General features: G+C 38.4%; 1 protein-coding gene across 1 annotated transcript in view; it reads right to left on the bottom strand.

Annotated features, from left to right (window-relative positions):
- Positions 1-16141: 16141 nt before the first annotated feature.
- LOC132870034 (calcium-activated potassium channel subunit beta-4-like) overlaps positions 16142-17120 on the bottom strand; it is a 160035-nt gene continuing 159056 nt past the window's right edge. The window contains exon 3 of the mRNA XM_060903576.1: positions 16142-16489. Coding sequence (XP_060759559.1) covers positions 16321-16489 — 169 coding nt within the window. The 3' untranslated portion in view covers positions 16142-16320. The remainder of the gene's footprint in view (positions 16490-17120) is intronic.

Raw genomic sequence — 17120 nt, 5'->3', positions numbered from 1 at the left:
GTCGACTGAGACTCTAGATACCTTCAAGAAAATGTAAAACTTGCATTTTATTCACTGCCTGGAAAAATCATGAGTGAATAAAGCATTTTTTGCAAACTGAATTTTCATGAAAGCATCAATTGATGCTTCCCTGAGGGTTCACACACAAATTCATTGAAATAGCTTCATTTACACAGATTCAAAATGATTGTGAAAGATGTTTCTATGCATGTATACAACTGTATTCTTGTGGTGAACAGGAAGTCATGTGTACACTGTGTTCATTAGTTTTGCAATTATAAATGAAAACCAAATAAAGCCACAAGCAGCGCTCATCGGGGTCCAAACAGGTTCCCAGAAGTTGTAAAAAACAAACAAACAAACAAACAAACAAACAAAAATCAGTGGAATTAGAAGTGGTTCAGTGTCTTCAACATCAGTTGCCAAGTACAATCACACACAATTTAAATTTTTTAGCTTAAGTGGTTCTTAAACATTGCACCTCCTATGGACAAAATATCACAAAATTTGATGTGCTCCCAAGGAATGTGATGGTGATTAAGTGTATTACCATCCATTATCTGTAGCTGCTTATCCTGTTCTACAGGGTCACAGGCAAGCTGGAGCCTATCCCAGCTGACTATGGACAAGAGGCGGGGTACACCCTGGACAAGTTGCCAGGTTATCGCAGGGCTAACACAGAGACAAACAACCATTCACACTTACACCTACAGTCAATTTAGAGCCACCAGTTAACCTAACCTGCATGTCTTTGGACTGTGGGGGAAACCGGAGTACCCAGAGGAAACCCACATGCAAACTCCACACAGAAAGGCCCTCGCTAGCCACTGGGCTTGAACCCAGGACCTTCTTGTTGCAAGGTGACAGTGCTAACCACTACATCACCGTGCCGCTCATTAAGTGTATTATATTTCATGAAATTTGAACATTTACATCAAAAGCTATTGGCCATAGAGTCAACAGGGGACACACCTTAAAATGTATTTGTCTCATAACTTTCAAACAGTTGGATGAATTAAAATTCTTTTTATATTTTTTATCAGCATAGTCTGAAGATGAGGCATACCAAATTTCATGAGAATTGGATAAAGTGCCTCAGATGAGTTCATTTTCCCACCGTTTTAATAAAAATGAAATGGCGGGAAATGTTAAGGATGGAAATTGGCAGTTATAGGCCCATTTGATTTCAGAAATGATACATAATCAGAGAAAAGATGTTATTTTTTTCTAACCCATGTGGTTGTTGAGATATGAGACAAAATATACAGTGCCTTGAAAAAGTATTCATACCCCTTGAACTTTTTCACATTTTTCCACCTTACAACCACGAACTTAAAAGTTTTTTATTGAGATTTTATGTGATAGACCAACACAGAGTAGCACATAATTGTGAAGTGAAATGAAAATGATAAATGGTCTTCAAAATTTTAAAGAAATAAAAATCTGAAAAATGTGATGTGCATTAGTATTCAGCCCCCCTGCTTCAATACTTTGTAGAGCCACCTTTTGCTGCAATTACAGCTGCAAGTTTTTTGTGGTATGTCTCTACCAGCTTTGCACATCTAGACACTGACATTTTTGCCCATTCTTCTTTGCAAAATAGCTCAAGCTCAGCCAGATTGGATGGAAAGTGTCTGTGAACAGCAATTTTCAAGTCTTGCCACAGATGCTCAATGGGATTTAGGTCTGGACTTTGACTGGGCCATTCTAACACATGAATATTCTTTGATCTAAACTATTCCATTGTAGCTCTGGCTGTATGTTTAGGGTCATTGTCTTGCTGGAAGGTGAATCTCCTTCCCAGTCTCAAGTCTTTTGCAGCCTCCAACAGGTTTTCTTCCAGGATTGCCCTGTATTTAGCTCCATCCATCTTCCCATGAACTCTGACCAGCTTCCCTGTCCCTGCTGAAGAAAAGCATCCCCATAGCATGATGCTGCCACCACCATGTTTCACAGTGGGGATGGTGTGTGCAGGGTGATGAGCAGTGTTAGTTTTCCACCACACATAGTGCTTTGCATTTAGGCCAAAAAGTTCAACTTTGGTCTCATCTGACCAAAGCACCTTCTTCCACATGTTTGCTGTGTCCCCTACATGGCTTCTGGCAAACTGCAAACGGGACTTCTTATGCCTGTCTTTCAACAATGGCTTTCTTCTTGCCACTCTTCCAAAAAGGCCAGATTTGTGGAGTGTACAACTTATAGTTTTCCTGTGCACAGATTCTCCCACCTGAGCTGTGGATTTCTGCAGCTCCTCCAGAGTGATCATGGGCCTCTTGGCTGCTTCTCTGACCAGTGCTCTCCTTCCTTGCTCTGTCAGTTTAGGTGGACGGCCATGTCTTTATTAGGTTTGCAGTTGTGCCATACTTTTTCCATTTTTGAATGATGGATTGAACAGTGCTTCTTGAGATGTTCAGAGCTTGGGATATTTTTTTATAACCTAACCCTGCTTTAAACTTCTCCAGAACTTTATCCCTGACCTGTCTGGTGAGTTATTTGGTCTTCATAATGCTGTTTGTTCTTCAGTGTTCTCTAACAAACCACTGAGGCCTTCACAGAACAAGTGTATTTATGCTGAGAGTAAATTACACACAGTAGGACTCTATTAACTAATTAAATGATTTCTGAAGGCAATTGGTTGCACTGGATTGTATTTAGAGGTATCAGAGTACAGGGGGCTGAATACTAATGCACACCACATTTTTTAGGTTTTTATTTCTTTAAAATTTTGAAGACCATTTATCATTTTCGTTTCACTTCACAATTATGTGCTACTCTGTGTTGGTCTATCACATAAAATCTCAATAAAAAAACTTTTAAGTTCGTGGTTGTAAGGTGGAAAAATGTGAAAAAGTTCAAGGGGTATGAATACTTTTTCAAGGCACTGTAAATGTGCTTATTACAGCTCCCCCTTCTGACCGATTTGTTTCATATTTGGTACATATCTTTGATGTGCCAATAAGTATGAGCCTATAAACTTTCCGGAACATTGGCCATTCACAATGGTAAATTTTGGCAACTGAATTTTGATTGGCCATTTCGTGACCATTTTGGTGAGCCAGCCAAATGACACTTTAGGACATGTAAACAAATGTGTCCAAGTCAATGTTCACCAAATTTCAGGTTTTTAGCTTAAAGCATATACGCAGAGCCATGGCCTCACTTTCTGTTATAAATGCCTTGAGACCTCAAGAATGGCAGAGGAATAGTTTTAAATGTTAACAATTAATCTAATATAGTAATTTTTATGATTAAAGTGATTTATATAGGTAGCGGTCTGAGTGAATGACCTTGACGTCCATAACGTCACAGCAGGAAGTCTATCGGTCTCATTGCCATTTCCGCTATACTAAAACACAGAGCTGACTGCAACTCCGATCCTCCATTTTGAGCTAATTTATTGCCATGCCACGTAGATGTGTTGCTGCACCTGCCAGCAACAGGACAGAAGGTGGACACATTTTGTGAGAAGTTTACAGGCACATTGGGCGCCAATGAAGTGGTCTCTCCTCTGCACATTTTAGTGAAGACTCATACGAGACCTCTGATCTGTTGAGGAGCGTTGGCTATAAGCCCGTATTGAAAGAGGGTGCAGTATCAACAATTAAAGAAAAAGAAAACTACAAGAAAAGGAGAGTATTTATTTTATTTATTTATTTTTTTTAAAAAGCAAAGTTCAGTTGCACCAGTCCTCCCGGAGTGAGCCGAGGGTTGTTGCTAAAACCCGGGATGGAACGGGATGTGACATATCACTCAGGCAGTGACCTCCCCGTGGTCGTTGCTAAAACTGGTGACATCCTGTTCCGTCTGGGTTTTAGTAATTGCCTGAGCCGACAGTAATGGTGGAGTACTCTGTATGGACAAAATAGAGAATGAGTGGACCAGCCGTCTTATTTCTAAACTGGATATTGCTGCCATCTCTCCCTTACATGGAAGAAATGAATGAAAGGAGAACTGAACAAACAACTGAAAGTCAGATTGTTTCAAAACAATCGGCCACAAGATCAGCCTTCAAGAAGCGAGAACACAGATGGGTAAGCTCCAACTCTCATTTGGATAAAAAAAACAACAAAAACAACATGTTGTTTACCTGTATTTAGATTAATACATGTAACTTGTATTGTGTATTTAAGTTACCAGTATAAGATTATTTAATTTGCTTCAGAATGTGATTGTCTAAGTTCATCTGATTATTTAATTAGCCTTTTACATTTTATCAGTGAAAATGCATGCATGTACATGTATGTTGCATAAGTTACAACACCTATTCTGTTTTAATGAGAGTCAACCCACAATCACTGAAGTCAAATCAGTCTTAGTTGAGCAAGTCGGTAACGGTATTTCTTACTTTCACCATAAATTTGTATTTATATGACTTTGGTCTATAGCTGTAAAAGGCCTCGGCCTTAAAACCGGCTACCGCAGTGACGTCACACACTCAGGCATGGCTGGCTCAGCAGGGCAGCTCAAATGCCAACTTTGTGGTTAATTTTAAGTCTCAAAAATATATATTTTTTTTAATTCCCATTTATGCAGCATACAAGAATCAAGGATGGACATACTATCCACTCAGAAATTTATTTAAAAATAAAGGTTCTGTGTATCTGCTTTAAAGGATTCTTGAGATATGGACATGTATCAGTTGTAGCACGCCCTATGGATGAAATTTGTGAACATTCAAAGAATGTTGTACTGATATTGAATATCACGTTTTGTTAAGTTTGGACCATGACATCACAAGATATTAGTCGTCGAGTCATGATGAGCCACGCCTTCAAATTTGATTGACTAGACCTATATCTATATAGATACTTATAAATAATCTAACAAAAAAATTAAAATGGCTACTTACACTGTCAACAAATAAACAAGTATACACAGTGGATCAATCATATAGACATATTCGCTTGTCAGATTTGTAACACAGACTGCTGTTTTGGGGAGAAAATATATGTCAGTCATCACAGTTTGCTGGCTAGCTTGTTGCTAACAAAAGACAAACATGGAGGAATCTGTGTTTTTCTTCCCCGCTTTGTAGCTCGAACACATGGAGGTTGAAAACAACATAATTCCGACTTCCAACTTCTAAGATAAATTGAATGCAGCATTATACGAACCTCATCACCAAAGGAATTTCATTTCCCAATCTTTCTCTAAATTTCAGCTTTATATTCATCCAAAATCAAAACTTACCACATTTTTCTCATTAAAAATCCAGTCACAGATTAAAAATACCACTTGGTACTTTCAGAGTAGTGTATGTTACTTACACATAGCTTTTTGAGCAGACCTGCACCAGCTCTCTTAAATACTTCAGGCACAATATGAGAAAAGAAATCTAAGAATATTTAAGCCTCTGGCTCTGTCATAAACACGGCTACCATGGAAACCCCCAACCAAAATGTGTAATTAGCATCATCTGCACTGATACATGAATAAGAGATGAAATTAGAAGTGCTGAAAGGCATGTACACACACACACACACACACACACACACACACACACACACACACACACACACACACACCATTAAGATTCTCTGAAATCTTTTTTTTTTTGACAGAAATGAAACAATTGCACACAATATAATTCCCTATTTTATTTTTCAATGACAGTAAAATATCTAAATCAGGCACTACTCATTGAGATATAATATCCATCATGTGGATTTTCAACTGTACTGTGGTGGGTTTCCCAAAAGCCTCTTAACACTAAGAGCATCTTGAGAGAGAGTTCATTGTGCTGCCCACTCTACCATTTAACAATGACCTTTGTGCTATGATGCTTTTGGGAAACTCTGCACTGTTTGATATGTTTATTCTCAATATGGCCTATTGGTCTGACATGACAATATCAATATCACACCAATATAATTAATATCAGTCATCATTACTGGGATTTGTGCACTCTTAGGAATGTTCCATGACAAAACACCATGCGTTCATTCATTGGTTTAAGCCATGAAGACATGTTGTTTAAGCCAACAACAGACATGGAGGTTACCATATTGGGGAAGTGGGTGGGATAGAGCATATCCAATTGACAAACAATTTCAAAACAAAAGCAGAGGCATTTTTTGTAAAAATGAGAAACTGACTTGGTGATATAAAAGGCATCCTTGACTAAAATTATGGCACTGACTTGGATGTATCTGAAAGTATTTGAAAATGTACATTCTTCAGTGCTTTTTGTTAAGATTCTGCATTTTAGCAATTGACCAGTTATTTAATCTATTAAATGGTAAATGTAATTAAACAGGTACAATAGGTCCTGAAGGTAGCAATAGACAAACATTCAACTTGGGCATTATAACAATGACATAGTTGCAGAAAAACTCAACAAGGAAAAAAAATATCAGACTTCACACAATCATTAAACAATCTGGGCTGAGTTTCCCCAAAGCATCACAGCACAAAGATCATCATTAAATGAGGGCAGCACAGTGAACTCTGTCTCCTAGTGAAGACCATCTTAACTTTACAATGTTTTTGGGAAACTCAGTCCTGAAATCATCTTGACTGAAAAGCAGTAACTCGTGGATCATTTTTTGTGGCCCCAAACCACAAATTTTAGAAATTTCCATCAGCAAATATCTTTTATTAAAGACTCTATTCAGCCAGCATTTGCCACAAGCTTAGATGTATTTGTCCAAATTAACATTAATGTCTTTGGTTTCTTTTCTGAAAATGTTTCAGGGTAATCCGATTTCAAATTGAAATCTGCCATTGGATCTGTTTTGATTCATTTAATACATTTGCAAGCCACAGCAAAAATATAAGCAATTGTTTAAAATACTAATATTCATAAATTGCCACTTGCTTGTGAGTGGCAAGATAACGTTCAAAATAGTTTTGCAGTCAAAATGGTTTTGCAGTGTCTTTAAATATAACATTTATAAAACAATTTTGTACAACTCTTTTGTCAGGAATCAGAGCTTAACAGGAAAGAGAAAGTACAGATTCACTGAAATTATATTATATACAGAACTCTGCAAATGTGATCACTTTTTTTTTTAGTGTAACAACCTGGAATTGGAATGGACTTTACTGAAATGTCTACCAGTTACACAATTTATACAATATATAAAACAGTTGAAGGTACTTTTTTATTGTGGCACAAAGTAAATAAAGCATTAATTCAATAAAAATGTGGATTTCAAGTCTTGCCACAGATTCTTAATCAGATCGAAGTGGTTTTGAACAACTTTGTCAGTATGCTTAGGGCTGTTGTCTCAAGTTTCTTGCAAACTAGAACAGGTTTTCTTCTAGGATTATCCTTGATTTATTTCCATCCACCTTTCCCTCAACCCTGACCAGTTTTTAGTCTCTGTTGATGAAAAGCATGCACACAACATAATGCTACTATCACCATGCTTCAATATGGAAATGATATTCTCAGAGTGATGAACAGTCTTGGGTTTGCAAACATAGTGCTTCATGCCAAGGCCAACAAGTTCAATTCTGTTTTCATGAGACTAGAAAACACTTTTCCACATGTAGGCTAAGTTTTCAACCCAGGATTTCATACAGGGGGGCACGGTGGTGTAGTGGTTAGCGCTGTCGCCTCACAGCAAGAAGGTCCGGGTTCGAGCCCCATGGCCGGCGAGGGCCTTCCTGTGCGGAGTTTGCACATTCTCCCCGTGTCCACGTGGGTTTGCTCTGGTTTCCCCCAAAGACATGCAGGTTAGGTTAACTGGCGACTCTAAATTGACTGTGAGTGTGAATGGTTGTCTGTGTCTATGTGTCAGCCCTGTGATGACCTGGCGACTTGTCCAGGGTGTACCCCGCCTTTCGCCCGTAGTCAGCTGGGATAGGCTCCAGCTTGCCTGCGACCCTGTAGAACAGGATAAAGTGGCTAGAGATGATGAGATTTCATACAGCATGTTTTTTTTTTTTTTCAATAAAAGCTTTTTCCCCCTCCTCAGCACTCTTCCATAAAGCCCAAATTTGTGAAGTGTCCAAGGCTTTGTTGTCCTGTGGACAATTTCTCCTTTACTTCAAAGCTTTACCTCAAAGCACTGACTCTGGAGAGTCTTTCCACAAATATTAAATAAATAAATGTCTTTACAGAGGAGTTCACCAGAGCAAATAATAGACATTTTTCTTTCTTAAATAACAACACTTAAAAAAAAAGGTTTATTCTTGACTTAAATTACATGAGTGTTTGCACTATTGGGGCAGCCTTGGGTCCAAAGAGTCACAGGTTTGATTCCCAGGACCAGCAAGAAAAATGTGGGTGGGGGAGTAAATGAACAGCACTTTCCCCTTCCTCTGTGTTATGGATGAAGCGTCCTTGAGCAAGGCACCTAACCCCCAACTGCTTCCTGGGCGCTGTAGCATAGCTGCCCACTGCTCTGGGTATGTGTGTGTGCTCATTGCTCACTTGTATATGTATGCAGGTTTTCACTACTTCAGATGGGTTAAATACAGAAGAGGAATTTTGCTGTGCTTGAGTGTACATGTGACAAAAATAATGTCTTCTTCTTCTTCGACAGAAATGATAACAGATTACAAGAAGATCATTAATAGAAATCTGTGATTTGCCTTGAATCTGTCATAGCTACTGTCATAAAAAAATGTGCCGATTGTTTATGTGTATTTTCTGGGTTGTTACAGGAACAGACGTATGTATATTAAGATCATGTGACGCTTTAATTGTACACAGGTCAACACCACTCAATTAAATTCTGTGACTTCAGGTCTGATTTAGGGGTTTCACAGCAATGGGGGTGATACTTATACACTCATAATTTTTATGTGTTTTATTTATAGATGATTTTGTTAATTATATTAATTTTTCTTTAATACTATTGGTTATTTTGTGTAGATTCATGACATAATCTCCATTAAGTCCATCTCAGTTCCAGGTTATAACATTTTTTCATGTTAAAAGGGGAGGGGGAATACTTATGCAAGGTATTGTACAATACAGTACAGTACAGCATCTGACATGTAAATATATATGTACAGTAACTGCAAGATAGCTAATGGCATGTGTGGGTTACAGCAGCAATAACCTGAGGCTGATGAGTTTATACTGAGTTACAAATAAAAATAGATAAAATTGTATTACTGGATATAAACAGAATTTCATTTACTCAAGTATGAAGAAAACCAAATTACATTTTTATCATATCATCATAGTTTTCAGGCTGCTATGTTCTAAATCTCTGCCTAGCCCAGTATTAAGTAAGTAAATAAAAACATCACAGAGTATGCTGTTAAAAGAAAAAAAAAAGTAATGATGCAGTACCAAGAACTTTCCAGGAACAGCACATCCAAAACAGTGTTTTGTTTTGCTTATAGCACAGCGATTTGTTAGTGCTTACAACTGATTAGATGTACTAAAGAATGACACACAATAAAATACCTCTTATCCATTTATAATTATGCTTAAAGTTAATTTCTGCAAAACAAATCAGCTCCTGGTGTCAGTTACAGTATAGCAGTTATAAACTGTTTTGTCCATCATTGATGTCACTAAGCCACAAATGCAGCTTGTCATATTACTGACAGACTCCAACACGCAAAGTACACTCTCCCACATGACAGACTCCAACACACAAAGCACGGGACATAAAGGAACAGCTCTAAGCTCAAAGCACTGACGCTGGAGATTCCTTCCATAAGCAATAAATAAACATCTCCTTACAGAAAACTTCACCGTAGCATAGATTTCTTTAATAAATAACAAAAAAATGGTTCAACTTAAAGTATGTGAACGCCTACATCTTCTCAGAGAGTTTTTGAACAAGTGTGTTAAAATAAAGCTGTGATTTGCTTTACAGCTAGCACTACTCTCAAAGTTGCTGCTCTAGCAAATTAATCAATTAGGAATTCAACAGCGCTGTGTAACTGTATAAATAAACTGTTTAAAGTTTGTAAAGTAAAATCCATTTTTTTGTTCAAACTATTGGGGGGAAAACTTTCAAAAATGTATGGATACCTTAAGGGGCTTTGATAAAATAAAATATTGCTCATACATAGCAAGGTTTTTTGTTTGTTTGTTTGTTTGTTTGTTTTAACATTTGAGAAAAAGAGGTAATATTAAGTCACTTGATGTTGTTTAATTCTAATATTAATATCACTCAAATACCAGTGCAGCCAACAACCAGTACACAGATAACAACATTTGTTAAATATCCAGTATAATTCTTCCAGCTAGGACAGTTATGTGTAACTGACCTGCGTATACTGTTCATCCTGGTTGTCTGGCCTAACTGGACATACCACATGATAGTTGTAATTCATCTTTTTAAACACTGATTAAAAATAAGGTGAGTGAAAAGCTGATACTGAAACCGTGCATGTTGGTATCCAGATTTCAGAATTGGTGTGTCTTAGGTATGTGCAATGTTGACCTTAAATGTAAGTCAAAATTTCTTGTGACTGTTCACTGCATAAATATCTCACACTCTTGCCTGACAATTGCCTGAGCATAATATAATATTTTACTGCGGGCAATGTAAATAATGCACAAAGACTATGAAATGGTATTTGAGGGGCAATATTAAATATCAATCTCACTGATATTTAATTAAATTATGAAATAAATATTCGTATGAATCACATAATCTACACAGCAGAAAATGACATGACATGAAAAGATTTGAAATATAGTAAAATGTATTCAGCATTTCCTATTATAAAATTACAATGAACCAAATATAATATTATTGAATCTAGACATTTGGACTAATTTAAAGCTTAAAATAGTCTTGGGGTTCTTTTTGCTTTGTTTATTTGAAACATTTATTTCTAGATCAGATAAATATTACTTTAAAAAATGGAGAAAAAAAATCAAGAAATAAGTTTATAATCTTGTACTGTACTTGATTAAAGCGGCTAGAGATGATGAGATGAGATGAGATACTATATAAATTCAAGATATTTTTACTTGATAAGATGTTGCAGAAGGGTATTTTTTTTCCACTGCAAAACTTACGGCATTCTGGATGGTGTTACTAGATCTGTGAACATGCAAATACTACTGATCTCAGTGGTGAAATTTCTGAAATCTCTTCCACTATTCAGTGTATTATGGAGCAGTATACCTGGCACCGGGCGGCACGGTGGTGTAGTGGTTAGCGCTGTCGCCTCACAGCAAGAAGGTCCTGGGTTCGAGCCCCGGGGCCGGCGAGGGCCTTTCTGTGTGGAGTTTGCATGTTCTCCCCGTGTCCGCGTGGGTTTCCTCCGGGTGCTCCGGTTTCCCCCACAGTCCAAAGACATGCAGGTTAGGTTAACTGGTGACTCTAAATTGACCGTAGGTGTGAATGTGAGTGTGAATGGTTGTCTGTGTCTATGTGTCAGCCCTGTGATGACCTGGCGACTTGTCCAGGGTGTACCCCGCCTTTCGCCCGTAGTCAGCTGGGATAGGCTCCAGCTTGCCTGCGACCCTGTAGAAGGATAAAGCGGCTAGAGATAATGATGAGATACCTGGCACCAAATTTACAGTAAAAAGCACTACTGAAGGGAATCATAGTGACCTGCCATTGCAGAAATGCTACAAGTGTGATTTTTTTGTATTAAATACACAACTAAATTTGGTAGAAGCCACAATATTTTTTGGTAAACAAAAAATAAAAATATGCACACTAGTCAGACATAACATTACAACCACTGACAGGTGAATAACATTATCATTCATGGGCGAATAACATTATCTCTTCACAGTGAAACCTGTCAAGGGGTGGGATATATTAGGCAGCAAGAGAACAGTCAGTTCTTGAAGTTGATGTGTTGGAAGCAGGAAAAATGGGCAAGACTAAGGATCTGAGTGATTTTGACAAGGGCCAAATTGTGATGGCTAGATGACTGGGTCTGAGCATCTCCAAAATGGCACATCTTGTGGGGTGTTCCCGGTATGCAGTGATTAGTACCTACCAAAAGTGGTCCAAGGAAGGACAATTGGTGAACTGGCGATAAGGTCATGGGCACCCGTGGTTCATTGATGCACATGGGGACCGAAGGCTGGCCCATCTAGTCTGATCCACCAGAAGAGCTACTGTAGCATAAGTTGCTGAAAAAGTTAGTGCGATGATTGAAATGTGTCAGAACACAAACTGCATTGCAGCTTGTGTATGGTCCTGAGTAGCCACAGACTAGTCAGACTGAGCATCAGAACTGGACCATGGAGCAATAGGAGAAAGTGACCTGATCTGATGAATCATGTTTTCTTTTACATCATGTGGATGGCCGGGTGTGGTGTGCGTCGCTTTTCTGGGGAAGAGACAGCACCAGGATACCACGCACATGACATGCCAGCACCCAAGGTTTCCCAGGAGAACATTGCCAAGAGCATCACACTGCCTCCACCAGCTTGCCTTCTTCTCACAGTGCATCCTGGTGCCCCCTCTTCCCCAGAAAAGCGACGCACACCACACCCAGCCATCCACTTGTTGTAAAAGAAAATGAATGCATCATCTTCTATTGCTCCATGGTCCAGTTTTGATGCTCACGTGCCCATTGTATGCATTTTTGCCAATAAACAGGGGTCAGCACAGACACTCTGACCTGTCTGCAGCTACACAGTCCCATATGCAGCAAGCTGCAATGCATTCTGTGTTCTGACACCTTTCTATCCTATCTAGTATTACATTTTTTAGCAACTGGTCCTACAGTAGCTGTTCTGTGGGATCAGACCAGACAGACTAGCCTTCACTCCCTACACACATCAGAGTGCCTTGGGTGCCCATGACCCTGTTGGTGAGTTCACCAGTTGTTCTTCCTTGGACCACATTTGGTAGGTACCGTACTTAACCACTGTGTAGGTACAGCACATCTTCACAACAACATTTCCCATAATTCCCTCAGTTTCTGCCCCAGACAATATATGCGTCATCTCATCTTTCACTGCACCACGATTGGATAGCGTACTGCTGTGGATTGTGATGCAAGCTCGCCCATAAATTGGACGATCCGAGCAAATTTTGATCTCTCTCCATTCTCTCTTGGTGCCCCACACCTCTGTTCTCCTGGACAGTGCACTAAGAAGCTCTTCTGTCTCTCTGACTCTCTCTGCTCAACCTCCCAACACAAGCCTTGCCGCGGCCAGTGCCCTGCAACTCTGTCCTCCCAAAACTAGATGTGCCTCGCTCTCTCTCCATTCTCTGAAACCCAGCGCTCTCTCTCTGACTGATGCTCCATTGGTATTAAAAAGAGACACTACAGCCTGCAGGCAGGAGCGAAGGAACAAAGGAACAAAGATGCATTGTGTATAGACCACTGGCTATAGTCAAAAGTACTTCAGTCATGTTGTTTCGCTTTCGTGATGTTTGAAACCGTCCATCGTTGTTATTACACCGTAATAATGCAAATCAGGAAGATTGGGGCAAGCAGTTCCCTCCACGTCTTCAGCCCATGAACTTTTGACCAAGGACCTTCTGGATCAACGAGATCCCGCCTGGGAAGGACTTTTGCAATATAGCAGATCTGCATTAAACTGAATTGAAGCTGTGCTCTGCTCTTCAGAGATACACCAAAACAGAAGATCACTGATGAACACCTTCATGCTGCCACATAAGAGTGGTCCAAGTAAGGCTGGCATTTGGGCAATGTTAGTCTTAGTTTGATTAGTTTATGTGAAAAGTGCTATTTAAAGCTAATTTTTTTCAAGTGCATCACATAGTTTGGGTTTGATTATATGTTATTGTATTTCTCAATTTTACTCGGGTAGATAGATTTTGCATGCCCCATCTCTATTTTTCTAACATTGTCTTACCACACACTATTATACACATCTTAACATTCAGACTTTACTAATAACCTAAGGGTTGGTTAGCTCAGTTGGTTAAAATGTGGTGCTTATAATGCTAAGATTGTGGGTTTGATCCCTGCATGGGCTAGCAGTTATTTATGCACCTTTGTTTAATCAGTCACACAGAGCGCCTACGGCCCCCTCCCGCACCTTTTTTGACATGCTTTCACTTACCTGCAAACACACACACATACACACACACCTACACACATATTACTACCTCATGTCACCATTTTGTGCCTTGATTGTTTAAACTGCTGCTAGAATTATTGAATGTACCTGATCAGTATTATCCACTTGACTTTGTCATTTTAATAAATTAAATATTTCCAAGAAACTGTCTTGTCTGTTTTGTTGCAGTATTACTTGAAGCCATCCTCTGCCATCAAAGAATTCACATTGCCTTCACTGATCTAGTGGATCACTAGAGTAATTCATTCATTAATTTAATAATTAATATAAATATTGATTAGTAAAATTAATGAACTAATATTTTATGAGACTGATTGTATGAGTGGTTTAATAATGCAATTGCACCTACAACTGCATACTTTGAACACCTCAGAAGGCCTGCCTTTTTGGAGATATTCTGATCCAATCATCTAGTCATCACAATTTGGTAATTATCAAAGTCACTTAGATCCTTATATATGCCGATTTTTTCCCCCAAGTTGGCTGTTCCTATGGAGTCCCTCTGATTAAAAAAGGGAAAGCCATAGCTGATTACAGTGTGGGAACAAGATAATTAAGCATGGCTCAATAAGGCATCACCATTGTGTTGTACCTCCAACTGGAGTGCACATATTTACAGGGTTTTATGGTAACTACCAGACCACAGTAAAATGATTTCATATTAAAGAACCATTAATCCATCATCTGTATCATCATCATCTAGTTATGAATCATAATCACAATCATATCACTGCAAATCATAGAGCTGTTCATTACTGTGTATATTTTACACTATTTACACCAAAACTGACTGAATAAATCACAAAATGAACAAATGGATGAATGTATGAAAAAGTGTATGAAAAAAATATGAAAAAGATGTTACATAGGCCACATTAATAATAAAGTGTGCATGTAAACTTTTCTCATGTCTATGTTTTAACTAAAACAGAACACACACACACCCTGGTGGCAGTGAAATCCATACACACTGCTTTTGGGGTCCCAATACAATCATACAGCTTTATGAAAATGTTGACACAATGTAATTATCTTGCTCCTAGGACTTAATTATCCTTGTTGTTATTTTTTTTATTAAGTAGGGATCTCACTAGCAGCACTCCGTATACTCCACTATTCATCCTAATAAGAACATTTTGAGCTGAAAGAAATTCATTATATATTATGGTATTTAGTGTGGTGGTAGTGTACATTGGTTGGAATTTACAATGGACTGTGGGTAATAATATTGTAAACTATCCAGGGTATGCAATTTGTCTTTAGAGAATTCGGACAATCCTACAAAATAGCTGCATCCCAAAACAAAGCGCTATATGGTGAAAAGGTGAAAAAGTTAAGGTGTCATAGTTTGTCTTCACCATTTTTTAAAAAATATCTGCTGTACATTGCCATGATCAAACTGGATCAAGTCTCGAAATGGAGAGCTTTCTCTGCATAAATATTAATATATCCTTTCAACTAAAGTTAACGGTGTAATTCACAAACTCTGTGTACAGCCCTAAATGTTTAAATCAGCAAATATTAAATGCTGGTATAAATCAGTCACTGATGTTCAAGACACTGATGTTTGAGTGACATTAATATGAAATCTGAGTAACAATACTTCACATTTCATGGGCACAAGGCAGAATTCAACATACAATCAACAATATTGCATCACCTGCTAAGTGTGTCATAAAGGTAAAGCATTGTGTATTACACTTGCATGAGATAAGCTATACAATAAGCTCTGAAAGTTTAAATAAAGGAATGTTCATGGCATATTTGCCAATGCATGAGACATGGAAGAGGTAGAAAAAGGTGCCCAAATATATATAGCTACTCAGTAGACAATATTTTATTTCTTGCTACATTAGCAAATGCTACTTAAATTATCAGACCATGCTACTGATATAGTCTGTCCTGTAGGAACTCAAATAGGCACAGATAACACAGAGGAAAATGGTACGGACAGAGACAAGCACTGAAGTGGAATGAAAACAGATCATTGTTCCACCAGAGCAACTGAGGAAGAACAACAAAGTTGCTTTGTGTAGCCTAATGCATGTCTATATGGCTTTAATAGACATAACCACAAATACTACTTAAGAATAGAGTTTTTATTTTGTCGAATAAGCCCCACAAAGCTGTAACAAAAAAACACCAACAAGCATTGCATGGGCACTTCTACTCCCATGAAAATGATAGATTGTCCTCAGATAGGCCTAAGTAATCTGGACTTACCAGAGCAGTGACACGAGAACAGCCCACACTTCCTGGGCTTTGAGCCCCATACAGAATATATCGATTTCAGTTATAGATGCTCCACAGCTTTGCAAGCAGTGTACAGGTGCACCTCAGAAACCAGATGAAAGTCTGTCAGTCCACAGTGGTTCTTAGGAGAACTTCCGTTTTTGAATGGCCTCGGCTCGCACAGCCAAACTGCGAGCACACACTGTAAGGAGTACAATGAGCGTCCCGACCAACAGACTCAGCATCGGCCACAGCACGCAGTGCAAAAGCACGCTGGCATCATGGGAACGTTGCCAAAGCACATCATCTGGCCTGCAGGGGAAAGCACAGTTAATTAATAGGTCACAGCAAGCAAATAAAGCCAGAGTTCTGTTTTTGACTTAAAACAGGTAATTGTTTATCATCATATGCTTTGGAGTCCCTTTGAATGGATCTAACTTTATACAGTACTGTGTGAAAGTCTTTGGCACATTTAGTTTGGCACAAACAAATTCTAAGTGAAATTTTAAGTGAAAGTGCTTTAAAAATTAAGAAATTAGAAGTTTCTAAATATCACGAAATTCTAGGAAAGATTATAAACTAAATCTCATCAATATTTGAAGTAATGACTCTTTTCCTATAAAACATCATTACACTATACACTGTTGCACAGTTTTATAAGGAGCTTAGCTGGATGGGCTTTTCCAAGAATATTCAAGAAATCATTTATAGTTTGTCTCTGTAGCTACTCTTGGAGAGCTTTGATGATGATATTTTATCTGAAAAGTGGTCCATTTCTTAATATTTTCCAAAAATGTGTGCTTTTCTACATAATAAAAAAAATGTAGGTTTGCCTGAGATTTCACAGCACTGAACATAAAAGATAACAGGAAGTAGCTACAAGAACATCTGAGGCAAATCTCAGTATCTAATTAGCTTCCAAAGATGCTAATCTGTTCTAATC

This window comes from Neoarius graeffei, chromosome 21 (genome assembly GCF_027579695.1).
Source record: "Neoarius graeffei isolate fNeoGra1 chromosome 21, fNeoGra1.pri, whole genome shotgun sequence".
Classification (NCBI taxonomy): Eukaryota; Metazoa; Chordata; class Actinopteri; order Siluriformes; family Ariidae; genus Neoarius; species Neoarius graeffei.
The sequence above is the reverse complement of the archived record's forward strand: the minus strand, read 5'-3'. Positions and strand labels throughout refer to the sequence as shown.